This window comes from Spea bombifrons, chromosome 6, assembly GCF_027358695.1.
Source record: "Spea bombifrons isolate aSpeBom1 chromosome 6, aSpeBom1.2.pri, whole genome shotgun sequence".
Lineage (NCBI taxonomy): Eukaryota > Metazoa > Chordata > Amphibia > Anura > Pelobatidae > Spea > Spea bombifrons.
This window is the reverse complement of record NC_071092.1, coordinates 7,729,777-7,754,992: the sequence shown is the minus strand read 5'-3', so window position 1 is coordinate 7,754,992 and position 25,216 is coordinate 7,729,777. Positions and strand designations below refer to the sequence as shown.

The following is a 25,216-nucleotide window of genomic DNA, read 5'->3' as shown; positions in this document are numbered from 1 at the left end:
TGTGACTTAATGACCCATTAATAACTAGTCACCAAATGAGGCATTTTGAAGAAAAATAATAATTTTATTTACTGTATACTTTTAATGTTCACCTCCCAGTGTATGTGCCGGTCGGGTTCCAAGACCTTCTGTCTGACCGCTAGTGTGTTTTCCCAGTCCAGAAGATACCGAGCTAATTTTACGTGTATGTGCAACGGATTAACATGTTATATGACAGAACAGTGGTTAATGAAGGTTATTTAGACACTGGTGGGATTACCACAAAAGGTGGTTGGGTTATTGGGCATGCACATGGTGGCACAGGGGTCACGTATGTTAACGACAATACACTGCGCCATTAATACGTTTGAGGAGAATAGAGATTGCGCACGTGCAGGGTGGAAGAAAGGAGGCAGCGTGTAGGAGTGTGACATTGTGTCATACCACCACCATGCAACGTGAGAGGTGCTCCACGTAACATTGCGATGCCACCATACAGCTAAAGGTTGCGGATGGAGTCATGATTGCAACATGGCTGACCCAAGGATTTCGCGCATGTAGTTCCCACACCCCCTCTGCGGTGTCCCAGGGAGCCCCTAAACAACAACTTCGTCCTGACATTTCATGGCACTGATTGGCTACTTGAAGCAGCCAATCAACCACAGTAAAGTGCTACCTTTTAACTTAACAGAAGCGGTTCCACGCATGTCTCATCAGACACCCGGAGCGGCCTGGCGATCAGCACATTACGCGCAGAGATATGCGACAAATACGTAGGGTGGGGGTGGCTAATGCATTTGCCATGGGGACATCACATAAATTTGAAGGGATCGCTTAGCTGTCCTATGCATTACAGTGCATATGATGGCTGCAGTGTCCCTTTAAAAAATAGGCTTTTAAAGCCCTGAGCCAAAATATTCAGTAGAGCTCCATCTTAAACATAAATAAAAAGCCCATTTATAATAATTTATGCATTATGCGTTCTGGAATGCACGTTAACGTTTATTCGGAAGGATGTGCATCCGCTCCCTGCCCAGCTCGCAATGCTGATGTAGTTCCGGCTACATGTTATTAAACAGCTTGTCTGCTCGCGGATGAGTACACAAGGAACTGTGAGGGAAGCGTTAGTTTGTTGTTGCGATTGGAAATGTCCTTCCGCAGGCTCTACATGCTACAGGGACACCAAGATGGAAATCCAGGGGCCGGCGGTGCAGCGGCAGCAAGATGGCGGCTCCGCACTCCCTGTGCAGGCGGAGGTGGGAGAAGCGCCGGCCGAGGGCTCCGAGGATGAGGCGAAGCCCGTCTTTATTAAACAGGAGGATGGCGGGCCTCCAGTTTACATGGTCCTCAACCTGGCCGAGGAAGAAGCCGCAGTGGAGGCTCGAGGCCCCGAGGCTCCCAGGCCCAGCCCGACCTCCGAGCTGCTGTCCGGGTACGTGACTGTGCGTCTGGAGAATGGAGTGCTGACACTTGGAGGGAGAGGACCGGCTGCGGCTCCAGAGAACTGCGAGGCTCAGGAAAGCAGGCCTCAGAGCCAGAAGGGTAACCCGGCTCCATATACCCCTCACGGGGGCTGGGAGTCAGAGTTGTCCCCTCAGGATGAGCCTAGTAACAGCAGTGCTGTTCCCCATAGGTTCCCCGAAGGGCTGGAGGACGTGGACATGGTTCTGAGGGACACTGTGGATGAGCAGGTGACCGGCTTCCTGGTGGGGGAGATCGGGGAACTGCAGGTCAACCTAGGAGAGGCCCTGGACCTGGCCAGGAAGGGGGTGCTGCTGGTCTTCAGGTGCCCAGAACCAGGCTGTGCCAAGGCTTTTGACCGCAAGCAACAGCTGAAGGTCCACTTGCTGAGCCACACCGAGTCCCAGCGGCCCTTTAAATGCACCGTCGATAACTGTGGCTGGTCTTTCACCACTTTGTACAAACTGAAAAGACACCTCCAGTCCCACGACAAGCAGAGGCCTTTCTCCTGCGAGGTAGAAGGCTGTGGAAAAAGCTTCACCACCGTCTACAACCTCAAGGCCCACCACAAAGCCCACGAGGAAAAGAACCGTTGCGACGGAGAGTCCTTTCCTGCGGACGCCAAGCGCGCTTCCCGCAGGAGGACCCACTTTGAGCCGGAGAGACCCTACAAATGCGAGTTTCCTGGTATGTTTGATCGGGGTAGAGGTTGGGTCTGGTTTTTCGATTTGGAACATAATTATGAACGTTTTTTATTATATGGCGCCATCATATTCCGCAGCGCTGTGCAATGGGTGTAAAGCTCACTCTCCAATGATGGGAGGGGTACCTTATAACATTTCTGGGTTACATCAACAAGAACGTAAATCTAGAACCGTCAGAATACTCAAATATTGACAGTCAGTTGTAAATTATTGTTAAGACGTCGAGGACCCCCCCCTTAAGTCTTAAACATTTATTTTTTCATATATTTCTTTGTATTTTTCAAAGCCGTGTTCTTGTTTTCTAATAATGCAAGGTTTTGTTGTCTTGATTATTATTTTTACTGCTTTTTCGTCTTTAGGTTGCGGCAAAACATTTATCACAGTGACTGCGTTATTCTCTCATCATAGAGCCCACGTGAGGGAGCAGGATCCGTTCGTCTGCTCTTTTCCCGGCTGTAACAAGCAGTACGATAAGGCCTGTAGGCTGAAAATTCACTTGCGCAGTCATACAGGTCAGTACCGACAGATCGAAGTAATGACGTTGCCATCAATTTTTTTTCTTGTTCCCGGCAACGTTTGCTTCACTGAGCAAGTACCGAAAAAGTCTTCCACGAGAAGTATCTGCTCCGTTACGTTCCGTCTGGCTGCCTCCTGGCACTGTGGGTTCATTTGCGTGTGCGCACCAAGTGCTTCTTCTGGATGAACCCAGCAGCATGAAAGCCTGTCATGTAGTTAGGCTGTCAACATGAGCAGCATAGTTGCCAACAGTCCCCAACTTGCCAGGACAGTCCAAGTTTTTGGGTCCTGTGCTGACCTTTAAATACTGTAAATGTGCAGTGCATGGTGTTTAAACTGAGAGACATACGGTCTAAACCAGGGGTGTCCAAACTGCGGCCGTCCAGCTGCTGCAGGACTACATCTCCCATAATGCTCTTTCAGCAAAGGGGCTGGCTGAGGAGTATGGGAGATGTAGTCCAGCAGCAGCTGGAGCGCCGCAGATTGGACATCCCTGGTCTAAACACTGGTAAATGAGCATTAGGATTTGGTCCCCAAACCTTGTTCTTTTGGGTACTGAAGCACAAGAGTTTCTGTTGCTAGACTCCCGGGCAGGCAGCAGCAGCAATGCCTCTGCGATCACCACGTTATGGTGGCATTTTTAAACTGTGATGTACCAGGTATGTCACTGGTCCTATGAGGACCCTTTGGCATGAGGTACCTGGTGTTTCTAAGGTCAGGAAGGGGCTAAGTGTTAATGCTCAAACAGTAAATCCTGGCATATTTTCAAGCAAAATAGGTGGATTAATCATTTGGTAAATTATATAACATCACTTTGGCAACTGTACACCTGAGATCCTCAAGACTATTTTTTTTCTTCTAGGTGAAAGACCTTTTATCTGTGACTTTGAAAACTGTGGTTGGTCCTTCACGAGCATGTCAAAGTTGTTAAGACACAAAAGGTATCCTTTTATATATGGATAATTGAAGTGTGTTTAACAGTAATACCACGTAGTTGAATGTTTAAATGTGGATATCAGGGACTTACGTGTTGAGAAATCCGATTGCTTGTCCTGGCAAGTTGAATTTGACATTATTTCGCCACAACTTCGATATTGCACAAGTGCAGGAGATTTGTTCTAAAGCAGACAGGGACAACAGACAGTGTGAGGTCATCTTAGGCCAGGGCTCGACCGCGATTGCAGGAAAACCTGCAATAGCGTTTTCAGCTGCCACAGGCAGCTTCAGGAAAGGGGGTTCAGTGTTGATTGGGTCCCCACACAAGTGTGGGGACCAGACACAACATCCCCCTGCTGCCTGATCGCTCCATGAGAGCGACAGGGCAGCGTTAACCCCTTCAATTCCACAATTGTGTATAACATTGCAGGGGTTAACATTTAAACATTATTAAAAAATAATAAAAAAACAGCACTGACCTGAAAGTCCAGGGTGCTTCCAGGTCAAATGCTGTGAGTTTAGTAAGTGGGCTGATGATGATCAGATCACTCCTAACCAACTGTTAGTTTAAAAAAAAAATCCTGGCTCCTAACTTTTTTAGCTGCCGCCTAGATTCACAACAAATTTTTCAAGCCCTGTCTTAGGCTATGTATTACGTAAAATGTACGATACATTTATTTATATAGCACTGTTACTATCAGTGGGATAATTTTAAGTCTCGTACAATAACAAACTGGTAGAAAAGGAGAACAGGGTCCTGCTCTTGTGAGCTTACAATCTAGGGTTGAGGGGGAAGTGAAACAGAAGGAGAGGACGGCTTGGATGGGGATGAGTTGGTTGAGTGTGGATGAGATGTTGCCGTTGTTGATCGTTCAGATGGCTTGGTTAGGATGATGGCTGATGATGTTAGGAGGAAAGATTGTACCGGGGGCCGCTGGATCTTTAAAGAGCTTTTGAAAGTTGCATACACGGTGTGACAGGAAAGGGTGCAGCATGGGTGAAATCCTGAATAAGGGACTGAGAATAGGTAATGATGATATAGTTGTCAAGGGCTCTGTAGGTCAGGGTAAGAAGTTTAAATTTGATTCTGAAGGGTATGTGGAGACAGTTGGGTCTGTAGTGACGGAGAAAGAATTAAAATTAGAACCTCGAGTTTTACTCCTCTATGAAGAATGCCTTTAACTGTGACTGGAGAGAGTGTGAATGTGAGGTGAGAGCAGAGTGTAGAGACCAGGGGGCAAATGCTTAGCATTTCGTTGATTGCTATAATAAGACCACGATTCACAAGGCTAAGTATTAAATATTACCAGTTTTAAAGACACTTCAGTTGTTTCTCTTGCAAACTAAGGGCAACTCTTATGAAGGTTATATCTGGTTGTTGTAAATTTTCTGACGTATTAACAAGTTTTGCCTTCGTGCCACCAGGAAGCACGAGGATGACCGGAGGTACCCCTGTCCTGTTGAAGGTTGTGGAAAATCATTCACAAGGGCAGAGCATTTGAAAGGCCACAGCATCACGCATTTGGGCACAAAACCATTTGAGTGTCCTGTGGATGGTAAACTTTCTTTTAATTTTTTTTCAAACTAATTAGAATTCCCTACATACAGCCGGCTCGGTTTTTGAGGCATATTTACTGTTGGTGAGATCCCGAGGCAAATACTTTTACATCCTTTCATTTAGAGAATGTGTATGTAATATTTGTCACAAAAAATTGCATATATACGATCATTATAATTTATTTCTGTTTTTGCGTGAGTACTCTGCTACCCACAATCCTTTGCCATTTGAGAAGACATTTCGGAGGAATGGGAAGCTGGTTGGCGATTAGCATACACGTTACATGGCGTGTCACAGCATTGCATAAATACGCCACAAACGTTTTAAAGCAAAGAGTTCCCCTTTTATCATCTGACGAAAGTTGTTGACGCTGTACTTTTTCTCTCTTCTCAGGATGTGGGGCCAAGTTCTCTGCTCGGAGCAGCTTGTACATCCACTCCAAGAAGCACCTGCAAGATGTAGATGCGTCAAAGACCCGTTGCCTTGTATCTAGCTGCAGCAAAACATTCACTTCCAAGCAGAGCTTGAAATCCCACATGGTAAAACAGCACAACTTCAGCCCAGGTAAATTATCCTTCAATATCGCAGAAGGGATATTACTTCCCACTGGGGGCGCTGGAACTATACATAGGGGGTGGCGGTAGTAGCCTCAGGTGCATTTGGGGGGCATTGGAAGTGGATAAAAAAATTTTGAAAGGAAGTTTGTACGTGTTTCATTTGTTGTGTAGCATAGCGCTAGTCATAGTGATTACTTTATTTTTCAAATAAACACACAAAATGCAACTTGTAACTATAACCCAGTGCTTCCCAAAGTGGGTGATACCATCTCCGGGAGATCTAGGTAGAAACAAATGGTAACATTTCTTAAATATTTGTTTTCAACATCAGCATTTTATTTTTGTTTAGATTGTAATGTTAGGAAAACACAAATGCACTTGCACACTCCTGATGACTATCCTTGTTTTAGTCTTTCTGACCCAGCTGGAAACGACTAATTCCCTCACCCCCAGCAGTGAACTCACAAGCTCAGGGCAGAATGACCTTAGTAACCTGGACCTCTCCTCCCTCTTCTCCAACGTGTCCACCAATGGATCTGACCTTACGTTGGTCAACTCTGGAATATTGACTATTGATGTGTCCTCCGTGGGATCTACACTTGGTGGGAATGTGCCAGCTGGTAGCAACTCTTTGGTTCATACTGTTGACCCGTTGGTGTTGGTGTCCAACAATGAAAATCCCAACAGTTTGGAAAGCTCCCTGCTGCTGGGAGCCACCACCTCAATCCTTCAGCAGAGCACTTTACACTTAGATGACGTACAGACTGTAAATGCAGAGGCTTTAGGCTCCCTGGCATCTTTATCCATGAGAGGTTCCAACCAGGACATCCACGGACTTGCATCGAGTAACAATCTTACGATAGATTCAACCAGCCTTACGCCATCTGTCAGCCTTGGAACCAGTGCCTCCATTCCAGAGCTACTGTCTCAGATTAAAGGGGAAAGAAGCCTGCTGCCCGTTTCAGAGGTTGAAAGCCAACAAGAGGGGAGTAAAGTGGTAACACAATTTGTATTCCCAAACCCTACAGGAACATACAGTTCCCAGAAGGAAATGGATTACGGCTCGCCATCTGGAAGCTCTTTATTGGTATTGATTTTTGTTTTGCCTTGAATAAGATTAATTACTTTTTAGAATATTTTTATTCATTTATTAAAAGATTGTTGATTGTACTGGATGTAAATTGGAGCTAATTTAGTTACTGGAGTTAGAAAATGAGGCTTCTGTGTCGTTTAACTCCTTCCTTAAATCCAGGAAACCTCTTACACGTGTTCAGTAGCGCACCTACTGAAGTCACTAAATCATGTAGCATACATATGATTCACTGCTGCTTATGTTGACTAGTATGAGTTCTGATAAGCACTCGTTTATCTTCAGTAACTACAGACTGTCTGCACTGATGCAGACTCCAGTATGTATTCAACATGTAAATGGGGCTGAAACTGTTAAGTTAGGTCCTGGCTCCATGATGTCTAACCCCAGAACTGCTTAGCTCTGTCTTGCGAAGACATACAAGCTTAATGAAATCTCACTGACGCCACTGCTGTTTACACGTGACAATCAGGAGAGAATATTCTATTCTTGTCTTGTAAAATTAATTGTATAATACATGGTGCACAATAAGATCCGACCTATAATGCTTAGGACATAACAGAAGTGCCCAAACGTCTAAGATTTTTTGAACTTTTATTTCATAGGGGTTTTGCCAGCTTGTTTTGTGCTAAATTCAACTAAATCTCTGTTTCGTTAATCAGGATAGTGGTGGCTCTGCGCGGACAGATTATAGAGCCATCCAGTTGGCTAAGAGCAAAAAGAAAGGAGGAACAAACAGCCCAGGTAAGATTATCGCTAAACCATAATGGGGATTTTAGTTCACCCTCTCTCTGCCTGATTGAGCGGTCACTGTATTCTACCTGACCACTGTCAGTCTTTACATTGTGTTGTATAAAACCCATAATTTGTGTATTTGTTTCAAAATGTTATTTTGTAGGAACTTCGCCAACGCAGAAGAAAGGCAAAAGTATGAAGCTGAGCTCAGCAGCGCCCTCCGCTGGCAGCAATGGCCTCAATGGAGGGTTGACACTGCGAGATCCAGCAACAGGAGCGCAGTATGTGCAGATCCAGCTGCTGCAGGTGTGTTTATAAGGGTTGGGGGAAGTTTATAGCATTATAATAGCATGATTTCATGCAGGTACTGTCTATTGTGCCCTTGGGTGCTTTCTTACAATGATGTTTGTTATTAGGATGATCCTCCAGGAGATGGGGACTTGTCTTTCCAGCTGAGCAGTCAGTCTCCAGCAGCTCATGCGCAGCTCACTGTTGATCTGCCCGTGCACATTCTACAGGTATGATAATAGAGGCATTGATGGAACATTTGTGTACCAGTTTCAAACTTACACTTCCATACCTCCACCTATTCTGCTGAAATTGCATGACAGAAAAACATGCATTTATTTTGCACGCTTGCACACCATTTTTACATATTTTTTTTTTTTACTTGAACCAGGAGCCTCACACATCAACTGAAGATGATGTGGCTTCTGACAGTTCACAGTTTACAGGAAGCACCATAAACTTGCAGGATTTGGAATAACTGAGACCTCAATACAAACAAAAAGCCATGAACGGTTGGAGACTGGTGGAAAGGAGACTCGGTACACCTTGCCTTTTGTCAGAATGCAACTAAACCGCTGTTGATGAGCCAGCAGCATCTCCGCCAATCTGTGGATTATAAGTAAGATGGCCTCTAATATCTGCACTATGTCTGTTTTTGAATTTTTTATTCTTTATTCTGATTGCTCCCAAACTGGACAATCTTTCCAAATGGAAAGCCGGCAGTCTGCTTGTTTTTATTCACTAAACCTGACTATTTGAACAACTTGTTCCCCCTTCACAAAATGCAGACAAACTGGTATTTCAGGACAAATATTTTGATGCCTACAAATGATGTCATTGTGTTGGGCAATGTGTGTCACCCGGTAATCAGTATTTTAAATGGGCTGGAGAACATGCGGATTGTAGAGGCCATGAAATATACTGTGCATCTACCTCCATAGACGCTGATCAGTGGAAAATACCCTGTCTGTGCATGCACCGATTCCTTGACTGGCTGTAACAACGTTGACTTAAAGAATCATGAGTTGCTGAAGTCTGTAAATAACAATTGCATATATTTATTTTAAATGTAACCTGCGAGGGGATTTTTTTTGTCTGTGGGAATGGATTTGTATAATCTTACATTCATAGGTTTCCACATTTCTAGTCTGTGACTAGTAAAATATGGCGGACCAGCAGGAAATTCCCATTCGAATGTCTGTTCTGTGAGTATGTATTGTGTGTTTGTATATAGCTATACTATATAAAGGGTTGCGTGTTTTTTTTTTTTTATTTTATATTAAAGGGGTGCATTCTGGTAAATATGTATTAAACTATTTCCTTCATTGCTTCATTGGTTTCTGTTTAAAATAGTTTAATGTGACTTTCCTTTTAAGAAATCTAATCACAGCATCAATAACACACACGAGAAGTCTTTATCTTACATTTTAATCCGTTTTAAATTGATGATATTTAAGTGGAAATTTCAGTGATAATACACCTTTTCCCCCAACCCTTGTATTGAATGGACACACAATCACAAGCCTGCACATTTAACATTGTAAAGGGAAGGTTGTGTGAAAATCTTGCCTGTAAAGTAATTTAGGAACATAAGATGTGTACCTGTAGGCCACAGAAAATGCATTGTAATTGTTTATTATATAATAAATACCACAGATGGATGTGGGATCAAAATCCAGAAATAAAAAGATGAAACAGTTTTGATGTTACATGGACTATCTTTATTCACATCTTTGGACAAAAATCAATAGAGTACAGAAGAAAACCTAGCAGGATGGGGCTAAACACTTATCCTGGTCCTAGGACATGAATAAAGATAGTTTTGATTTTACATGGACTGTTTCATCTTGGATTTTGAGCTGCGTTCCTCAGTGTGTTCGTTACAGTGCGTGGGATTTTGAAGCAGATCCAGAATCGCTGCAGCCCATGGAATGAGATCACTCGATACTTGAGCCGATCCTGTTTCTGTATATTTATTCATATATAATATCAAAGTTCGGTTGTGTTTTTTATATCTCAAAAATCTGGCTAACTGAAAAAAAGCAAAGCTTCTTCCTTCTCTTTGTCGATCGTATCCTGGTCCTTGTCAACTTTCAGTTTCGTTGCTGGAGGATCGGAGCGAGCCATAAGTTTTCTGCCAGTCTTGTGGGGAAGAATGAAAACATTTGTTAACCAATTTGCAGCTTCCTAAAGTAATGGTTCCTGTACTTTATGATAAAAAAAAATACTATATTCTAAAATGTTATTTTACAGTTAAGATTAAACACACACTACCCCAAATTAAACCTCTCCAAAAAGTATGAGCTTCTCAAGCATAGTAATGAGATTTCTTGTAGGATAAATTTAGTAGGGGTTGTAGCCGATTAGCTTAAAACAAATTGAATTAATATAGCCCAGGGGGGTCCAACATGCGGCCCGCGTAAGATCAGCAGCCAGGGCAACCGATCTTACACGGGCCGCACCTTGAGCCCTGCTACAACAAGAGCCCTGCTACGTATCTGTGGGAGGGTCTTTTGTACTGCACAGATGAACCGGAAACCAGCAGAGTCACGTGACATCACATGACTCTGCTCCAGTCCAGCTTCCTCTGTGCCGTACAAGAGAACGCAGAGGGAGACCGCGCCCCCCTGCTGAAGTCTGTGAGCGGCGTCGAGGAGCTGCAGTGCAGGTAAGGGGGTGGGGGAGGGTATTTGAATGAGTATGCGTGATTGAGGGAATGAATCTGTGAATGAATGAGTATATGAATGAATGAGTGTGTGTGTGTGAGATAGCATGGATGTGTAAGTGCTGGAACCTAGGCATGATGGGACTGTGATTGCTGGTAGCAATCACTCCTATCATGCCAAGTCATCCAGTACATGCTGAAACCTGGCTAGCTGCCCCCCTTGTGTATTGATGCTGCCAGCAGTATGGGGTCTGCACATCACTTACAGCCACCCTGTACCAGCATGTACTGGCTGACTTGGCATGATAGGAGTGTGATGGCTAACATCAATCACAGTCCCATCATGCCTAGGTACCAGTATTTACTGGTTGCCTGGGTATGATAGGAGTGTGATTCTTGTTAGCAATCACACTCCTATCATGCCAAGTCATATTAATTTTTTTTGTCCAATTGTGGTGTGTTGCCTACTTTTATTAAAAATGTTAGTTTTTATTATTAATTTTAAAGGTGGGGGGGTCATTTTTGGTTTTGGCTAAGTGAATGTTTTGGTCCAGAAGTTTCATTTTGGTGCATCCCTAGAATAAATAGAACTATTTCATTTTTAATTATCCTGAATTTGTAGTCAATACTTTCTAGGCCCAGAAATCAGTGAGAGGAAAAGTAAAGATTTTGTCGTTTACTTTATTTTAATCTGCATATTTTATTAAAGGCCATATTTTCTCACAGTGAAAAATGAGTGCGGCCCTCGCACGTATACAATTCTGATGAAGTGGCCCACTGCAGAAAAAACTTGGACACCCCTGATATAGCCCTTTAACCGATTCAGCCAGGCTACATTACTAATACATAATACATCTTTAAATGGGTTTTATTTCTAAGGCAGAAAACCTTTTAGTGTGTTAGGTTACCGCCAAACGACTGGAGAACATCGCTTAAAATGTACTACGTAATAATTTTAGTAACTTTTAATGATCATCTACCATAAGCCTTGTATTGCAAGCAGTTTCTCCCGCTGAACCAGAGCACATCGCTAAATCTCAGTCTTACTTACTGTTTTTTTGGGATCAGCTTGTGCTCTTTCCAGCGCCCTTCTCAGCCGTTCTTCTTGGTGAAGCTTCTGTTGTTTAATCTTCTCTTCTCTTAATCTGTGAAGGAAAAAGATCTGTCTAATGAGTTGTATAGCAGACGTGCCTGAGAATCATGTGAGATGGAGTTTGGTAACATGTAAACGTACCAGGTCTGGGGGGAGATGGACAGAAAGGTCCTGTCACTAACCAACCGCTAGGGGCTAAAGAATGTGTTTTGACTACAAACATAATACTATATTAACTAGTCCTTCATAATAAAGGGTTTTACCAGATTTCTAGTATTTTTCTACCTCTCTTTAACAAATAAGCAGCACTAATTCAACATGCTTCAAAGCAAGCTTTGCCCTGAAACTATCCCATACCTCAGCCTCCTCTCCTTTTCTTTGGCTTTCTCAGCTACTTCAATCCTTTCCTTAGGGATCACTTCTATATTGTCCAGCAGTTCCTCCAGCTGGTGCTCAATTATCATAAGCATCTGCAGGGCACTGAGGTTTGCCCGGTTCTCCCCAATACAAGCCGTATATACTTCCTCAACCTTTTTGCTTAGGGATGCCAGCATCTTTTCCTGTAAAAAAACAAAACAATAAATAGGTCGTTGTGGTCTTGTCTCGAAGGGTTAAATACATGATCACATGGATAACATTCATCTGTGTCCACTAATATGTTTAAAGGGCCCTCTTTGTCTACCCCAATAGAGAATCTGTTGGAATGGACTTATAGGTTATTATACAACATAATAATTCTGTAGGATATTTGCGAGTATTGTATCCATTAAGTGGAAACAAAAAAACACTCAAACCTCCAAATCCCTTTCATTGTTCAGGTCATATTCAGTTATCAATTGGTAGAGGATTGCTTTATAAATTGTGATAAAAGTTCTGCATGAATAGACAAACTCTGTTTTATATAAAGAGGATCTCAATCCTGGAGAAATCCAGGGAGGTGGTGAAGGAAGATGTAATCTGAAAATACATACCAGGAGAAATGGTCCTTGGCTATTGTATTAGTAAAAGTAAAAGCAACGTGACGTTACAGCTCACCTGGTCCTCGGAGTTGTACTGCCCGAACGCGAACACCCTGGACTTCAGTTCCAGTTCAGAAGCTCGCTCTTCTTCTTGGGCAATGGCAGCTTTAAGCTGGTCAATGTGGTCTTTCAGCTGTTGTGTCTCCTTCTCCCTGGCCACAAAATCAGCAGGTAAAATAAATGTTATCCTCCAAGTCAATAGCTGAGCTGTCAGAATCCCAGCTAGCTCTGTCCATGCAGACAGTAAGTGCCTCTGCCTAGTGATGGTCTGGGACTCACCCCATGACCTCCAGGAGGAAATTACATCTTTGTGAAATTATGAATCTACAAATTTCCCCCCAAAATGATTCAATACAATGTATTGTAATCCTCTCTTGCATACATAATTTGGTTGACTAGAAGGTGATCAGTCTTTGTGCAAAGCAGTTAAAATATAGCAGAAATCTGAAAAACTGGAAATAAGATTTTTATGAACATCCTTAAAAATATGTAATTGATGATGTAGACCAGGGGTGCTCAAACTGCGGCCCTCCAGCTGCTGCAGGACTACATCTCCCATAATGCTCCTTCAGCTAAGGGGCTGGCTGAGGAGTATGGGAGATGTAGTCCTGCAGCAGCTGGAGGGCCGCAGTTTGAGAACCCCTGATGTAGACCTTGCGGTAGTTGGATACCAAAGAGGACAGCGCCAGACTCACATTTTCTCCTCGGTGCTGGTGATGGTTTGTTTGATTTCCTCCAGCGACTCCTCTGTTTCTTGAGAATTTTGGATGAGTGAAAGGTTCTGTTCCTCCAGTTCCGAGAAGATCTGCAGCAACTGTCGAGGGTCCGTAAAGTATAGTTCGGGTTCCTGGGAAGATGAGAAAGTAGAATCAGTTATAACACAGTGATTAGCATCCTATTTGTCTTATATCATGGAGGACCACACTGGTTAATAACAAACCTTAACTGTCACAACTGTTAGAAATAGAAATTATATATATATATATATATATATATATATATATATATATATAAATATATATATATATATATATATATAAATATAGCTGCTGCTCATTAGTTGTAACGTTGTCATTTTAAGTGTGGTATCGTTTGTATGGTCTGATTTACATCTTAAATGACCACTATGCAAGAGCTCGTTAATATCCGTCTTTCCATCCTTACCACGAGAGATATATATATATATATATATATCGCAAGATATCACCAACCTCATCACTGTCCGAAGACACCAGATTTTCGTAATTATCTTCCTCCGCTACCAAAGTTGCAATGCTCCTGAAAACCAGTAATAAAGTCATTTTGTCATGCAAACTCGCCATATCAGCCCATTAGGTATAGAATTTAATGATATTTGTTGCTTTACATATGGAAACATTACTCAAACCTTTATGCTATTAACAAAAGTGTCCCCTCCCCACAAAAAAAATTACAACGTTACAATAATTGATACGCCTGCAATATATATGAAGGGCCCTCACTGTAGGGAATCTGAGACCCTCGCAAGGCATAGCACTCACGTTTTTTTGGTGCCTGTTGTTTTTACGCTGTGTCTCGAAGGCTGACGGACGTCTCTTGTTGAGTCACGGCTTTGGACGACATGTCCTGAGTACTTGCTCTCTGGCTCTAAAGAATTATAATATTTGCATTTTTTTTTTTGCATTTGCAAAAAGTTTCCAAAGTAGACCTTAATATATTAATCAGTAGAGACTATCTGGTACGTTAACAAGGCAAGACTGGAGGATGCAATTGGATCCTGGTGAGTTGGAAAACGGCAAACCTTGCCATGGCCAATTCATCCTAAAGACCATCTATTACTATAGTTTAATTTAATCTCACCGACGCATCTGCAGCGGGACATAAAATGTTTGTACTTTGCCATCATGGAAACCCTACACTTACTCTTTACAGGGACCGGGGACAGCGAAACATTCGATTCCAAGTCTTGTGTCTCTCTGGAGGCAGCGATCCGAGCCTTCTTCCTCTCTGCCTTCTTCCTCATTGCTTCGTCTCTCCATTCTTTGGGAGACAGCCGAAAGAGGAACTCTTTGTACATCAGATACTCCTGGAGAATTTCTTCACATTTGGAGATGTCACTACGGTGGGGGAGAGGTGAAGCAGAAGAAGACAAGATGATTATTTGCAAAGAATACACAGAGATCCGCTGATTCAATGGCAGATAAGAACTATGCTCTTGGCAGTTTCCCTTTGTCATTTGGTATAGCCTTGCACACACTCATACTCGCACGCATACATTTCGATTCCTTAGAACATCTGTTCAAGTTAGAAATACCACTTTCCATAAAACATTGTATTAGATCTACGATGTGACTGGCAGGTCTGTCCATCGGTCAAAACCGTAGACTGCCTTGCCTGCACAGGTAGTGCTGCCCCTTTTGGTGAATTTATGTGGTTTCATTGGTTTTACCTTTTGATATTCATCATGAGTGCAGTCTGGCTCTTGATTTGTGCCACCCTGTTCATTTTCAGTTTTGTTTCCTTATCAGCCCTGGGTAAAAAAAAAAGTCGAACAAAAAGGAGAAGCTCTGTGATCTAGTGATGCTATAGACACAGCTGCAGCGATCATCTGCCACACATATTACAAAATGAAATGACAACGCATGGAAACATTAACACCGGAAATCACAGACCACTCACTGCTTCAGAGCCTCCACGGAATTCCTGTCATTCTGCTTTAGGAACTCGTCAAACCTCACTGCGTCCTCCTCCAGAAACTGCTCAGCCTTTTCCAGCTTCATCTCTTCTGCAGCAGCTAAAGCCTCCAGCTTCTGGATCTCATCTCTTTTCACTGTAAGTGAATACTAAAGCATAGGCTTTGAATGAATATTCTTTTCTTAATAATAATAATGCTTACTGAATATATTACAGCTGAATTTAAATTCTCTTTTGCAGTGGGTCTCACAAAAATGTCTGATTATAAGATATACGTTGCTTTTATGATCCATACACGTAGGAGAAAAGAGAAAGCTTTGTAGTTGGACGTATAACCTACTTTGAAATTATACTCCCAACACAAATGCACACACCGAAGTTTCCGATAGGAGATGAAGTTTCTTTTTTTTGTAGAACACCCAAAATTGAACCTGATTCGCCCTTCAGCCTCAGTGTTGGATGATGGGGTTGTGATGTCATACCATGCACAATTTCAGAAATAGCTCCAGGATGAAGATACATTGTGGAAGATGAGGCTGCAGAAGACTACTACCTGTCCCAAAAAGTTTTTTTTCTTAAGTTTCTTTGTGACATTGGGTTACATTGTTTCTTACTTGAGGCTGTGCTCTAATTTTTATTTTGGTTTTTACTGGGCCAAAATTATCGCAGAACAAAAGATGAAAAACCCATCTCAAGCCCTCGGTGTAGAAACATCTCTGATGTCTCCAAAAGCTAATGGAGGTCACATGAAACAACCAAAGCACCAAATATGTGGAAATATATAACTAAATGGCAATTATATATTTTTATATATAGATATATAGCTATTAAAAAGCACATAACAGATCAGTAGATGGAGTTGCCCCACGGCGGCTGCCCATTTGGTTTACCTCCAGGAGGAACATCTCCCTCTTTTTGTTGATAAACTCATGTAGACTTTCTTTCTGAATCTGCGTATCTGAAAGGGAAAATATTGCAGGATGAAGCAGAATGGGGGTTTGTTTGTATTTTTAATCTTGCAGTAACTTGTTTGAATTACTGATGCATTCTATTAACATTAAGTAATGCTACTTTTGTCTCTTGCACTCCCCCCCCTCTTTTCGCACCTCCAGTGACTGCCAATTTCCATGAAGGATTTTCACGAATCGCTACCGCTTTCTCCGCATCCTCTCCATTTACTTCCTTTTCCTCGTCTTCAATCTCCTTGCGTAGACCGGCCAGTTTGGCATGCATTTGTGTTGCGTGTGTGGTCTTTTGGTGGACCTTCAGGTTCTTGTTGAGTTCCTTCTCCTATGTAAATGTGGGTGGGGAAGGACAACGTTAGACCTCATCCAGGGACTGGTTTAGCCATGCAATAGCATATGGATATTATAATGGGAGTGCTTGCAGGTCCAAGCGCCCAGTTCTGAGGGTAATTCAGACAGGAGCTCCATCTAGGCTGAAACATCTGTCTGGGGTCCATAGGGTGTCTTGTACCAAACATTTTGCTTTTCCCTTTTGGATTTAGGATGCACATGAATTTCACCATAACTGTGATCTATGTTTTCAAAAATATTTAAATGATTTTCCATGTATCGATGTTAGTTCTGGAAAAATAATTAAAAATAAAAAGCAAACTATTCCAAATATTCTCAACGTACCATCTTTTTTTTCTCTTTTTCCTGATCTCTAATGAGGAAGAAGTCCACATCTGGAGGGATTTTGAATGGATTTTGCTCCACGTTGGCCTTTACTTTTGCTCGACCTGTGAGATCAGAGAACATTCATACCATGTACCCTGAACATGCGCTTCATAAACCCCAAAACACATTATATACCGTATTGGCTCGAATATAGGCCGCACTTTTTTCCCCCACTTTAAGTTTTTAAAGTGGGGGTGCGGCCTATATTCGGGCTCTAGCGCCCGACGCCCGGGACATGCAGTCCCGGGCGCCGGGCAGGCAGCGGGGTTAAGATACAGATCCCCCGCAGCGGTGCAGGGGACCTGCATCCTTATCCCCGATACGCTCAGACAGCCTCCCCTGCCAGCACTTCCCACGGGGGGGGGGTGCCGGCACGGGAGGTTATCTAAGCGTTTTACCTCTGCCCCCCCCTCCTCGACTTACCGGAGCAGACTCCCGGGTGTCTTGCGGGGCCGGCGGGAGACATTTACGCAATACGCGCATGCAACTTCCGGTACCGGAAGTTGCATACGCGTATTGCGTAGATGTCCCTCGCCGGCCCCGCAAGACACCCGGGAGTCTGCTCCGGTAAGTCGAGGAGGGGGGGGCAGAGGAGGACAGCGACAGCGGCAGCGTATCGCGGGGAGGGAGGACAGCGGCAGCGTATCGCGGGGAGGGAGGACAGCGGCAGCGGATCTCGGGGAGGGAGGACAGCGGCAGCGGATCTCGGGGAGGGAGGACAGCGGCAGCGGATCTCGGGGAGGGAGGACAGCGGCAGCGGATCTCGGGGAGGGAGGACAGTGGCAGCATATCTCGGGGGGGGGGGGGACAGAGTGGCAGCATGTTTTTTTTGGTGCTTTTTTAAAGAAAAAAAACTTTTTCTTTAAAAAAGCACCAAACTTTTAGGGTGCGGCCTATATACGGGGGCGGCCTATATCCGAGCCAATACGGTATATATACACACACACACACACACACACACACACACACACAGAGGTCTAAAGAGAGAAGCTGTGAACCATACCTAGAAGGAAGTAGAATGTCATTATTCATCTAAACAGCTTGAATTACCTGAGTTTGCAGATTTTGTCTCCGACGTTGACTTTGCAGAATTTCCGACGGACCGTCGGGCAGAGAGATGGGATACGGTGTGAGCCAACCCTGTAACAAACACACGATTGCCTCTGTATTAGAGGACGTCTCTGTATAATAAACGATGGACCAAATGATGGCTTTCCAACACGGTAGGATTATTGCCCACATTGCTGGACCCGTATATTATCCATGATTAAATTGCATCATAACACATACTTTCTGAAAGCGATTTGCCGGATACAATAATAGGGAGGCGAACCGAGGATAATAATCTACCAGCGGTACCAGAAACACCTCGCACATATTTACAATATAATCTGTGTTTACGAAACACAGCAGATAGGATTAGTACCAGCATGAACGGGCACCCTAGTGTGCCGAGAAGCCTTAGGGACCCCTAAGAGTCTGGGGCCCCCTGTATGTTACAGAGGGCAGGCTGTAGGTGGACACTTACTGGATCCCAGGCCAGATGCTGTGGTTCCTTGTGATCCAATGGATCGCTCCGGTGATACGGATGACATTCTGACACACAGGAGTCCTGAAGGAGAAGTAACGAATCGTCAGTCTACAGGATCGCACATGCGCGTGCGCGCACACACACACACCCATGCGCACACGTTTACTTTGGGTTATGTTTCTTCTACACGGACCAACGTCACACACAGCTGTTTCTTACAGTTGATACTTTTGAATTGTGTCAGTTAATGAAGCGCTTGTAATGAATAAGATCTGACGGCTCTGATATCCGACAAACATCGATTTCTCGTTTGCGGCGTCACAATGTTTTCTTCGACGTCTCGTTTTTAATAAAATAGTGAACCTGCCCGGTAAATGCCCGGCATTCTGCCCCCTACGTCTATCTGTAAGCTAAATAAATATCTACAAGTATCTTTATGAGCCCCTAACCACTTAAGGCCTTATTCCCTAAACTACGCGATGAGGCGGCTTGAACATATTTCATCTTGCTAAGTTAAAGTATGCATTATGTAGGATCATATATTTGACTATGCATTATGCAGGGCTGACTGCTTCTTCCATGGGGCACCCTTTGGGGTTAACTCTTGATAATGCATGGTAAATCCCATGAGATGTTTCATTTCATCACAACGCACCTAGAAATCACTGCACAGCTTAGTTGATAAACTCCAAGGTGATGCATTACGTGTCCTTGGTATGTATATTTTATATATAGTAACATATATGTTCTTTCAATCAACATAACGGTGAGTTTATATCATTTAAAAGGCACCTAAACTTTTTAGTCACTTGCATTATCCATTGGTTTCCATGGTGATTACTCCACATTTATCACAGTGCACAGATCTGCGTTTTATTGTTGGTGTTGCACACCTCCAAATCTATGTACATTAGAGAGTTACGAGAACAATACAACCAACGTAACATAAAACGTGGTTAAAGGGTTTGAGTATACATTGCCGGCAGATCAGCCCCATTCGGCCCCCCAGCTAGTCGCTCGTTTCTCCTGTAAAGACTTAATCAGCCGTTGGTCTCGTCTTAGATTCCGGAGCCATATTGCTTACCCCATGCATGTTTAAATTCCCTCACTGTATCAACCTCTACCACTTCTGCTGGGAGGCTGCTCAGTTTATCTACCACCCTCTCTGTAAAGTTTTTAATTGTATTTCTTTACTTAGCATTAGAGAATATCCTGTAGCTCATGGAGTTCTAGTTTATATACCATAACAAATACTCAGCACTAATATAGATTTCGACCGCTATATATATATTGTACTGAAAACAAAATCACCTTATCGCAGTATCATTCACTAATACACAATGCGCTGACAGCCATATATAGCCCCCGACTTACCTCTCGTTACAGTATATTCCCTATATAAAATTCAATATCTCCCTATTTTCGGTTCCAGTGCGTCTGCCAGGGCCATGTGGGATAAGTTTTCAATGTTTACGTCTCCAAGGAGACGTGTCCCGGTTTCCATAGAAACATTACATACAGCTGTCCATACTAACCCTTATACCGACCAGCAGGGGGCGCTGAGAGTTCAGCAGAGTGTTTGTGCGATCTATTTAATGAATGAACGGGGTGTTTAATGTGAGAACAGTTTGGACGCAGCGCAGGGGGATAGATCTGGACCGTTTAACTCTTTCAAAAACTTGCTTAGATGTAGCACCCGCGAGTTGCCCAGGATGGGGATAATCTTTTTAGTTTCCTCTAGATTGTAAACTTGTGAGCCAGGTCCTCTTTAGTGAACATTTCGATCGCTTTGTCTTACATTTGTCAGACCCTTTGAATGCATGGACTGCAACAAGCGCTGCGTAGCGTGTTGGCGCTATATAAATAAAATATATCACTAATAATAATAATTGAGAGATTGTAGTGTACCCTCCAAAGGGATTTAACAAACGGAGGAATTGTACCCCCAAAATATATTAAACAACTAAATATATATATATATATATATATATATATACATGCAGATTACATACTCTTCAGATTATCCATCCATATTATCATCGTTATTTATTGATTTATATAGCGCCATCATATTGCACAGTGCAGTACAATGGAAACAAGTAGTGTATCACATAACAATTTGGACTTACAGAAACAAAAGTTGGGCTGAGAAGCTTGCAATCTAGAAACAGAAAAGAACGCTCAGTACGAGAAGCGGAATTTGATACAATACTTATCCTATGTCACCCGGGGCGGCCGTGGCATTTCAGAGCCGGCAGCCGGATTCGATTTCCCAGCAGGGGACAGAATTCCTGGTAGACAATGTAAAGCCGGATCATAAAGTCATAGGGTGCTGGGGCATTAACATACAGATCTGCCACAAAGCCAACCCCCGGATCAAAGGAGAATCCCAGGGTTCACTGCTTTCATATTCTTCGCTGATTCCTTCATTAAGCCCGATAGCCGCTGCGTTTCTTATTCACGGGTCTGAAAAGTCATTCCGGTATGAAGGTGGAAAAAGTGTTTTTATCACTATAACAACCAATGGAATTTTACAATCGTAGTGACATTCCATTGGTTGCCATGGTGACAACATCACTTTTAATACTTTCCAACCGTCACTTTTTATATATTAGCCCCTTACGTTTGTTATATTTGATCAAGGATTCCATGTCAAACGATATCAGGACTATGGGGCGACCGTAACTACGAACACGCTATACAGAGTCACTGTGTTTAATAGTTTGAAGGGTCTCGGAGTCAGCACATCGCGTCCTCGTCCCACCATTGTGTTTGCTTAGGCATGCAGTGCTTCGGCAGACCCCTTGGTGCCGTACGAGCCATGTTTCTCTTCCTACAATGTTCTGCAGGCCACATGTCCTTGAGACTTTGTTTGTAGAAGTTACATTAACCAGCGTGATAACGTTCTGGAATGGGGAAAAAGGAGAGCAGACGGACTGCATGAAATCTATTCTGCTTAGCCACGCAGGACACGCATCTGAGCAAATACTAAAGTGACCCCGTCTCCGCTGCTCCATTAAATGGAACGTGCTGCCCAATACACTGATGTTGAAAGGGTTAATGCAAAAAGGGTTTGTTTTTTTTAACCTTCATTGATAAATATAACTTTGCTAAATGTGTATATGAATTGGCTGTCTACTCGTCGAAATAATAATAATAGATAATAATAACAACAAACCTACAGCTTGGTCTATGCGGCCAAATCTTTTTAAGCTGGGGTGAAATATCCTATTTTGCACCCCCCCTCCCCACAAACTCCACTTGTTAAATACCTGAGTGATTATATCCTGTTTCAGATAAAGAGTGAAACTAGTCAAAAATTGAGATTTAAAAAATAAAAAATAACCAAAAAGGACAGCATTTTATGAAATTGTATTTGGGGGGTGGGGGAGTGGAGTCTATTCAGCAGATAGGAAACATTAGGCCCATTTTTTTCTGCTGTAAAGACTCTAAATCAGTCGTTGGTCTCATCTTAGATTCAGGAGCCATATGCCGATCCCATGCGTGTTTCCATTCCCTCACTGTATTGGGATCCACCACTTCTGACAGGAGACTGTTCCATTTATCTACCACCCTCTCAACGTCTTTGCATTACATCTAGGCCTCCGAACCTCTGATTTTAGAATATGAACGCTAAAATAATATTCACAAAGGTTCAGTCTGTGCCCGGGTGACAGTCAATCGAAGCTTCATAAGCCGACTCAAATGATTTGGTGCAAAAGTTGACCTCTAACCCATCATGTAAACCATAGCAACTAATCAAGTAGGCATACTCAAGTGTACTCCTTAGGAGGACTTGACCTGGAACTCAGGGTCACCAAACACGAAGACAACTCAACTGATACCGATATCTAGATGAGAATACAATGGGATATTTTAGTTATCGCAGAGTTACAATGTAATGCTTCTATATAAATAAATATAATATATATATTATTGATTTAATGAAGTAGTTGATATAAGCGTCCCCCAGATGTTCTGTAGCCGTTTGTACCGTGGGTATCATCGTAATGAGCAATTCTTCCAATTACACAAAGTGTACAAACCCTGCCGAGGAGCTGTAACGATTCACTAAGCTCTTAGCCTTAATACTCTTGCTTCGCACCACCCATGATAATGGGAAATAAATTAGCAAATAACGGCCGCTGGACTCTGAGCGTCACATTATTATACGTTATTATATTGCAAATGGTAAGACAGAGGCGGGCTGTTTATATAATAAAAAAAATAGGGTGTACATATTAAACGCCCCAATGACTCGTGTCTTGTGTAGCCTGTTTTCAATATATATGGAACTAAAAAATATTGTGAGAACTCAGTAGGATTCTTAGAAATATTTTATAGAAACATAGAACTTAATGATAGATAAAACCCAATCGGCCGATCTAGTCTATAAAGACTCAAACCTCAATCAGTCCCCGTTCTCGTCTCGGGTTCATGATAGCTTTACCTATCCCATGTATGTTTAAATTAACCTCTACCACTTCTGCTTGGACGTTGTTGCTCCCTCTCAGTAAAATACTATCACTTCATAATAATGCATTTCAGTTTTTCTGCCCAAACCAATGACGAGATGGTCCCGGCCCTTTATGGCCGACGGCTGCCCGGTGATGTTTTTATGCTCACGTGGCCTGTGGCCAGGCATATCCAGCCGGAGCGGCAGATCAGGCGAGTATGGGGAGCCAATGGACGGCGGCCCATCTGGGATTTGCCCAATGTGCCAGGTGGCCAGTCCAAGCTTGCTTATGTCGATTACACTATCCCATGTCTTATCTCTGTTTTTACATTGAAGCCCATGTATAGATGTTATATACTAGTTTATCTGTCTGTCTGTTAAGTTCTTCCTTACCATATGGTTAGAAATAAAAATGTGTTGAGTTTTTCGCAACTTAAGTGTCAAACTGGAGCAATTTAATGTACATGCGTCCTTGTTTAGGAGGACCAGACATTGAATGTAAAAAAGGACCTGGCTGGTGGGACAGTAACCGTATCTGCATCCCGCAGCCACTACTTCTACATCAATCCCTCAGATGATGAGGACAAAAACGGAAGAAGCAGAATTAATCTCTTTAGAATTTACTACAGGCAGCCATGATATGAAATATGTTGCCAATATAGAACGGCCAGTTGCTTTAGGAACGTATGGATCCCTTTCATCAACATCAAGCCGACAAGTTTAAACAAATTGGGCACACATACAGAAGTGAAAAACATTTAAATATGATCTGTTCACACATTGGATTCCTCCAACCCCCCCCCCCCGGATACTCTGAAAATCATTTGCGATATTAATGTGAAGCGTCGACGAGCAGAGACAAGCAGGGTGTATTTAAGGTGCGTTTTAATTCAGACTCGCATAATTTAAAATATGCATCACTAGCCCTCTGGCTACAAACATCTCTTATTAAACTGCTCTGCGTATTACATGTATTACTGCCTAGAAAATACACTTAAAAAAAAGGAGTGAAATAGAACTAGAAACTGTATTCTCCTGTACAATAATATTGGTCGGATTAGCTAATTCGGCTAGGTTTACTCCAAAATTAAAGTTAATCATCAGACCTGAACTGGAATTAGCAAATCCCGTAAACCTCTGTGGGCAACTCACAAAATCCAGAACTCTGAGCAAAGCCTTCCATCTATACGTTGTGTTCACAAACTGGCTAGCATTAGGTGGACAGGTAGAGGGTACTGGCTTGAGATAGGCTTTAGCTAAGCTTAAGACTAATTGCCTGGCTTGGTGCAGCTTGTCAGGAGGGGAGAACATGAAAACGAACACGAATGTTGCCGAATAGCAAATGTTGCTGAATACTGAATAAACGAGTATGGCGGCAGATAAACGTACACGCATACGAAGAAGCAAAACTGAGTCGGAGACAACCGCTCTGAGCAACTTGGCCTGGGAGGAACGGGGATTTGAGCTCCCCGGCAAAGGGCAGGGCAAAGTACACTTTGGTGCAACTTGTCCTGGGGAGACCAATGGCTTTGGCACCAGGACTTTATAAACCTTTATGGTCTTACTCTTTGTCACCAGCAGGGGGCTTCAATGGCATCAACCAATGAAGGGCAGCTGCTCTTCACTGGTTGACGCCAGACCAGCCCCTTGCCGGCGACCAGTAGAGTCGCTCTTATGGACTTAACTTCTGGCTTGATCCTACGGATTCCCGTTAACCCCTGCTATACCATGAAGACTTAAGGTAGGCTAGAGGTAATGAATTGTATGGGGAAATGGATTAGCTAGGAGAAGCCGAAGAAACAAAGATTCTGCGTGTTGTGCTTCTTCGTCTTTGTGTACGTTTAACCGCCGCCATATTAGTTTATTCGGTTTGAACAACGAAAACGCAACATTCATGTTCATTGTCATGTTCTGAATACGAATGCACAAGTCTACAGAAAACCATAGAGTCAACCCAACTGGGAACCAAAGCTTTGATCTGTAGTGACCCCTTTTTTTTATTTATTTATTTTTTTAATTAACAACATGCGCAGTTTCTACACTCTATGGGACAATATGGGTTTATTTGTTTTTTTAGTGGTAGGTGTGTAATAACTAAATATATTTTACAGTTTTTTTTAACATTCTTTGATATCTAACATATATAACCTTCTTAGGAAAATACAGGATCTGGTGTTAATTATTATTCTGTGAAAACAATAAAAAAATATTGAATATAAAAAAGGTATATATGTCATATATACAGGTTAAGACCTAATCGAGTACTCCGGAGC

The 25,216-nt window shown here is 42.9% G+C and overlaps 2 protein-coding genes across 4 annotated transcripts in view; one reads left to right on the top strand and one right to left on the bottom strand.

Annotated features, from left to right (window-relative positions):
• The first annotated feature begins 1,162 nt into the window (after positions 1 to 1,162).
• On the top strand, positions 1,163 to 8,346 carry ZXDC (ZXD family zinc finger C). The gene is made up of 10 exons (XM_053469373.1): positions 1,163 to 2,127; positions 2,504 to 2,656; positions 3,523 to 3,601; positions 5,022 to 5,152; positions 5,548 to 5,718; positions 6,122 to 6,798; positions 7,464 to 7,545; positions 7,700 to 7,842; positions 7,953 to 8,054; positions 8,216 to 8,346. The coding sequence occupies exons 1-10, from the start codon at positions 1,167 to 1,169 to the stop codon at positions 8,300 to 8,302; spliced, it is 2,586 nt and encodes an 861-aa protein (XP_053325348.1). The 5' UTR covers positions 1,163 to 1,166; the 3' UTR covers positions 8,303 to 8,346.
• An 892-nt stretch (positions 8,347 to 9,238) lies between these two features.
• CFAP100 (cilia and flagella associated protein 100) overlaps positions 9,239 to 25,216 on the bottom strand; it is a 23,462-nt gene continuing 7,484 nt past the window's right edge. The window contains exons 1-16 of one of the 3 annotated variants that reach the window (XM_053469293.1): positions 19,862 to 19,958; positions 18,485 to 18,568; positions 18,007 to 18,096; positions 16,915 to 17,018; positions 16,381 to 16,564; positions 16,165 to 16,232; positions 15,260 to 15,423; positions 15,030 to 15,110; positions 14,504 to 14,697; positions 14,122 to 14,227; positions 13,813 to 13,879; positions 13,297 to 13,448; positions 12,618 to 12,753; positions 11,940 to 12,142; positions 11,541 to 11,634; positions 9,239 to 9,966 (exon numbers count right to left, since the gene is read on the bottom strand). In XM_053469293.1, the coding sequence (XP_053325268.1) occupies positions 9,853 to 9,966; positions 11,541 to 11,634; positions 11,940 to 12,142; positions 12,618 to 12,753; positions 13,297 to 13,448; positions 13,813 to 13,879; positions 14,122 to 14,227; positions 14,504 to 14,697; positions 15,030 to 15,110; positions 15,260 to 15,423; positions 16,165 to 16,232; positions 16,381 to 16,564; positions 16,915 to 17,018; positions 18,007 to 18,096; positions 18,485 to 18,551 (1,824 nt within the window). In that variant the 5' untranslated portion in view covers positions 18,552 to 18,568; positions 19,862 to 19,958 and the 3' untranslated portion in view covers positions 9,239 to 9,852. Of the gene's footprint in view, positions 9,967 to 11,540; positions 11,635 to 11,939; positions 12,143 to 12,617; positions 12,754 to 13,296; positions 13,449 to 13,812; positions 13,880 to 14,121; positions 14,228 to 14,503; positions 14,698 to 15,029; positions 15,111 to 15,259; positions 15,424 to 16,164; positions 16,233 to 16,380; positions 16,565 to 16,910; positions 17,019 to 18,006; positions 18,097 to 18,484; positions 18,569 to 19,861; positions 19,959 to 25,216 lie in introns of those variants that run through there. The other 2 variants (XM_053469294.1, XM_053469295.1) reach the window with 2 other exon arrangements.

Excerpts from the sequence above, each read along its gene's own strand:
- ZXDC (XM_053469373.1), top strand. The coding sequence starts at position 1,167 with ATGGAAATCCAGGGGCCGGCGGTGCAGCGGCAGCAAGATGGCGGCTCC. Across the intron at positions 5,153-5,547 it reads ATTTGAGTGTCCTGTGGATG|GATGTGGGGCCAAGTTCTCT; the intron begins GTAAACTTTCTT and ends CTCTCTTCTCAG. Across the intron at positions 7,546-7,699 it reads AGGAGGAACAAACAGCCCAG|GAACTTCGCCAACGCAGAAG; the intron begins GTAAGATTATCG and ends GTTATTTTGTAG.